Below are 6068 nucleotides of genomic sequence, written 5' to 3'. Positions count from 1 at the left end.
TTGAGTAGAAATAATTAATATTGCTGGTATATTCCTTGGTGTTTTCCTTTATTTTTTGGAATGCCTTCTTTAGTGATTCCTGTAGTACCTGTCTACTTCATTGAATTAAATCCTTCAACATCCTGACTGCCCACTCATGGAACATTGTGGATGTGATTTTTTTTCTGATTTTAAAGAATTTGATGTATGGTTACCCACATTTTAGGGTGGAGACTTTTTCTATGTAGGTGGAAATTATTCCTTTTGATGGCCTTTTTCTATACATTGGTATGCAATTTGTATACATTGGTATGTAAAGCACCATCTGATGTGTCACAAGAAGATGCAAAAAGTGGGTAGCTGTATTGCTGTATTCCAAAGTGAAGGAAATCATGCAGTGATGACTTTCCAGGTGTGTCTAGTCTAGTAAATCTGCTTCCATGGCATGTCAGGTGAAGAACTATTCATCTATGTATGTGAGCTATATAAGAATGTGGCCCTGGTACAATGAATGATCAAATACATCTCTTTAAAATCTGACATAAATAGATTGACATAGCTAGGAATCACACTGGACCCCAAAGCTGTGCCTTGATGTTGCAGATAAAATGTCCCTTCAAATCAAAAGCAGTTTGTTAATGAGAATCATTTCTAAACGTTCTATAGAAAAAAAAAAAATTGATTCTGGGCATTGACATTTCATTCAGTACTCTGGATATCATTACCAGCCTATCCTCACGTGGAAGCAAAATCTGTTCCAAAGTTATCTAATACAATTTCACAAAGTAGTTTATGTATCAAACCTTTTGAAGGGGAAGGACAATTTTGTAGCACCATTAGTATTCCCTATTCTGGATACATAATTTAGGAGCCCTCCATGCGGATATGGTGAAAGGCTGTGAAATTTTACATTTACAAGTAGTTATGAAATTGATCTAAACATATTTTCAAACAAAATCTAAGCAGGTGCATTTAAATAATATTATGTAATATAACATTACTTTCCTATCTCTTAGCACAGGGTATGGTTTAAGAATGGTAATAAATGAAACATTTGTGGTTGATTTCATTATATTGGGATTTCCAGGATCTTCAGCTTTTCAATATATCTTTTTCATATTGCTACTGTTTACTTATGTGTTAACTCTTTTGTGCAACATTATAATTATAATGATTACCTGGACAGAGAGGAATCTTCACAAGCCAATGTATTTTTACCTTCGGAACTTCTCCATACTAGAGATATTTTATGTCTCTGTGACTGTTCCTAAAATTCTAGCAACCATTACTTCAGATGGAAGACTAATTTCTCTAACTGGGTGCATAACCCAACTGTTCTTTTTCTTTTTCTTGAGTTCTACAGAGTGTTTTCTTTTGGGTGTTATGGCTTTTGACCGCTATTTGGCTATCTGCCAACCTTTACGTTATCCAGTGCTAATGAATACAACAATATGCCAATATCTAGCCATATGTTCATGGCTTGTTGGATTTACAACTACCTTTCCACCTATTTTCTTAATCTCTCAGCTTTCATTTTGTAGCAATGATATTAACCATTTCTTTTGTGATGCTCCTCCTCTACTTAAAATTTCCTGTGTAGATACTTCTCTTAATGACCTTCTTGATTTTTTTTGTGCTTCTTTAGTAATTGTTACCTCATTTACAGTGACTTTGTTTTCATATGTTTGTATAATCACAACTATCCTTAAGATGCCTTCAACTGAGAGTCGAGCAAAAGCTTTTTCTACCTGTGGTTCCCACCTAACTGTAGTTCTTATCTATTATGGTACTGTTATATTTATGTATGTAAGACCCAAGGTGGGCTTCACATTTACTCTTAATCGAGTTGTGGGAGTGTTTTATGTTGTGATAACCCCAATTCTTAATCCCATTATCTATTGCTTGAGGAATAAAGAAGTGAAAGATTCACTCAAAAAAACATTTGGCTTTGTCGAGAGGACTGCAGTAGTCCTAAGCAAACTATACACATGAGGCGGTGACCAGAAGCCCAAAATAAATGCTTTTTATTTTTTCTTACAATAATGTTAATGCATGTTAGGAGTGTATTTTGGAGAAGCAGCCACACACCCTACATACTAGATTTGAGAAGAAACCATGCCAGTCATCTAAAAGTCAATTGTCTTTATTCCAAGAGCTTTAACTAAGACCCTCTTTAGACCTATGTGTTGTGGTAATGTACACGTTACTGTAATACAGGGTAATGCATAACACTTTGTTCAATATTATTAATTTAGAATGGCAGAAAAATAAAAAATAAAAAGTTCAGGTCGTTTTTGGTAGATTGTAGTGCATTGACACCCCAACATATGAGAGGTAATGCACCACCAAGAGTCTGAGAGTGACACTAGGACATTACAACTGATCTTATTTTAAATACATATAAATAGCTCTACAGAAAAATCCATATCAAACTGCAAAAAAAAAAGTGAAGGACACTTTGACTTCAAGGCAACTTATCAGTACACCAACATGTAGAGAGCTCCGGGTGTCCCTTGAGATCCACAAAAAAAAAAAAAATCTAATTATAAAAAAAAAAAAAAAAAAAAAGGGTACAATGGAGAGGTGATTCCTTATTGGTAATATGGTAATACAGGAAATGGGTCAGTGCAAGTTAAAGTCACAAAAAAAGAGTCATACGGTGCAATTGTGAAAATGTGCAGAACATCTAGTGTGCAAAACAAAATTATTTTTAGAAAGCTCTACAGTAAAAATGGCATTAACACTGAATATAGTTAAAATGCAAAAAAAAAAAGATCAGATGAATATATTTGCCCCCAACAGTAAAGATCCATGCCTAGGCATCCCACTAATATTGTTCCACATATCTGCTACTTTGTACAAAGTTGGATCCAACAACCCTTTTCAAAGATGCATCCAACAACTGTGTCTCAAAGATGTGACTAGGGCAGATAGCACCAGTTAACAATTATGTGTTTTATCACTGTAAGCGGTGACTTTGACAAGTGCAGTGGTGTCAAGCAATACTAGTCCACTTAAGAAAGTCACCTTTATTACATAAAACCTGTCTATTTCTTGCTATTGTGTGCTGTTTCAATTTATTGAGGAGGCTTTAATCACGGTGGCCTATATGGCTTTCACAGTCCAATATGGATTTAAAGCATAAAGACCGAACAATGCTCCATTTGGAAATCTGTCATTGTGATTCTTTTTTAGTGTTTTCTGCAGTACAACCATTGGGTTTTTTTGATGTGCGCATAATTCATAGTACAAACGCACAAACTGCATGTGCAACGTAGGAGTGACAGCGTTACCTTGGATCAGTCCTTTAATATTAAACAAAACAGTGTGTTCCAGTTGAATCTGCTTGTATAGCCAATTTTGCTGCCTTATTATTGATTTATAGTCATTTTCACCCATGTGACCCATCTATATATTAAAACGTATACATATATTACATATATTTATTATTCTTTATTTAAAATGACAAATTATGTTAAAGTAATGCAAAACAATCACATTCCTTAATACACAAAAATGGCCACTAATCCAAATATACAATAGATTTAAAATGTATACAATATGATTGTTCATTAAAGTGGTTGTAAAGCCTTAAGGTTTTTCACCTTAATGCATTCTATGCATTAAGGCAAAAAACCTTCTGTGCTGCAGCTCCCCCCCAAACCCCCCCCCCCCTTTTTCTTACCTGAGCCTGATCTGATCCAGCAATGTGCATTAGCGCAGTGGCTCCAGTCGCTGTCTCTCTCCTCATTGGACATATTGATAGCAGCAGGAGTCATTTGCCCCTGCTGCTGTCAACCAAATTTTGTGACACGGGAGTAGGGGGCGAGGATGAGGCCTGCTGTCTGGGTCAATGGACACAGCAGCGGGACTCGGAAGTGAGCCCACATGGGTACACCCAGGGAAAGTGGGGAAAATGGGCTTGGAGCACCGGCGGGGGACCCTAGAAAAAGACGATCAGGGCTGCTCTGTGCAAAACTATTGCACAGAGCAGGTAAGTATAGACATGTTTATTACTTAAAAAAAGTTTCAAAGCAACTGGCACTTTGCAATTCAAGACGCACCAATGGAAATCATGCATGACCTGCATATTTTCACTTGAAAAACATCTCCTTGCTCTAGCAAAGTGCAAGAGATATATACTGTGGATCTGTTTGGTTTGTATGGTGGGAGATAGTGACACTGTGTTTTGGATACCTTTTTCAAAAGATACCAGGTGAGGGGCATCATTTTGGAGGGTGTCTGGGATCACTGACATGCCTGTTTGACCCCCTGTAATAAGGAGTTAACTGCTCTTGGTAAGAAGCTGTGTGTGGTGGTGTCTAGAGGTGGCTGTCTTTAGTCTGAATTTAAATCTTATACTGTATTTTGGTCACTATCTCCTGTATTACTGAAAGACTTTTTACATGGGCTCATTTACTCTCGGATCGCTTATGGTGTTTTATTGACATCACTTTTAGGTTAATGGACTTTATTCACATTGTACTATTTTAAAAAAAAATGAAAAGGATGTGAAAGAAAAAAGAAAAACCAAGAGACATTTAATACACTTTTGTGTACCACTGTATTTGCTTCCACTACATCCACAAATTTGTAAGAAAAGCCTGTAAATATCTTGCAGTCATCGTAAAGTGGGCCCACTGTGTCCAAGTTTTTATTTTAGCAACCTTCCTGTCTCCTCAATTAAGCTGTAAGTTCCTCCATTTGCATTGTATCATTTACTGTTCTAATCCAATGATGCACAATGGGGGGAGAAGAAGATTTCCAATGTGCTGGTATACAGGCCCTTGCCACATTTAAAAGATTTCTCACTAGAGCATATTGATATTTTCATTTGGAAAGATGGCTAAGGTGTAGCAAACAGGCTGCTGAGCCATGGACAAGGGAAAGGTCAGGAAGCTCTTCAATCAAAGCACATACATCCTGCCAGTAAGGTCAAATTCAAGGGCAAGTCCAAAAAATATGATAGAGAGTTCCCCTGTCTTCCCCAAATCACCAACAGGTGGGATTGACAGTAGAAAACACTCTTTGTAGTCTTTCCGGAACTCTTTACCATCTAGTTAAGAGCTTATATCCTGATTCCTGCAGTCTTGAAGAAATAGAAGATTTGTGTATAAAATAAAAAATATAGTCTCTTCAGTCCACAGATAATGTCATATTTTGATCAATTTCTCATGCTGTAATGAAAGAGGGAATAAAAAAATCCGGAGGATCTACCAATGCTGTGTATGCTCTAGAGAGGCCCCTTTCTATAGGTCGCCCAGCAATACAGAGGTGCCCAAAGATGGCAGGTATACATCGATTTCAAAGAAAGGTAATGCACTAATTGAATTGTTTTCCATAACAGAAGGGGTGGTGAGATCATGGATTGAATATCAGCTATAATTTTCCAACAACCCTCTTTAAAATATTGCTCTCTAAACTTCCCTGCTTCTATAAATTTACGAAAATACAAGGTCATATAGCCTTAGTGAAAAATCTGGATTTCCAATCACCATTATTGTAGGTGATGTTGACAAAGGAATTTATCACCCTGGGACTATTCCTAAGAGCAATTTTATAAGTAGTGCTCAGGATAGGATGATCTTTTACCTGGGTTAGAAATCCTTTACAAAGCCATGGTAGAGCCCTAAGCGGTATAGGGGACATTTGCTGTTACATAGAAATCCAAATATTTGCCTGATTATGGTTCCACCAATCCAAGATCTGTGCTAAATGTGTGGCCTGATAATACTGTACTGGCTATAGGAATCCCATGCCCCCACAACATTTAGACAGCATGAGAGTATCTAACTTGGTGGTTCTTAACCTGGGTTAGATCGAACCCCAGGGGTTTGGTGAGTCAGTCTCGCGGGTTCGGTGGAGGACTCATATGATTTGTGATGACACACACCCTCCGCTAGTACCACTTCGCTGTCAGGGACTATTTCTCCAATTTCGGGCGTGTCCTTCCGCTCCCGCACCGCACCGTCGTCATGGTAACACACAACATCCCCACAGTACAGAGCCCGGACCTGGCAGAGTGATTCCCATGTCATGTGACACTGACACACTGTGAGTCAGTGCACTGATGGCAAGGACAAGGACAG

General features: G+C 37.7%; 1 protein-coding gene across 1 annotated transcript; it reads left to right on the top strand.

Annotated features, from left to right (window-relative positions):
• Nucleotides 1-1014: 1014 nt before the first annotated feature.
• On the top strand, nt 1015-1971 carry LOC309544307 (olfactory receptor 6B9-like; the record flags this gene model as incomplete). The annotated part of the gene is made up of 1 exon (XM_082243213.1): nt 1015-1971. One exon carries the CDS (start codon nt 1015-1017, stop codon nt 1969-1971), a length of 957 nt encoding a protein of 318 aa, XP_082099339.1.
• Nucleotides 1972-6068: the final 4097 nt, after the last annotated feature.

This window comes from Pelophylax lessonae, assembly GCF_965119305.1.
Source record: "Pelophylax lessonae genome assembly, chromosome: 1".
In the NCBI taxonomy this organism is placed as follows: Eukaryota; Metazoa; Chordata; class Amphibia; order Anura; family Ranidae; genus Pelophylax; species Pelophylax lessonae.
This window is presented reverse-complemented; position numbering and strand designations above follow the sequence as displayed.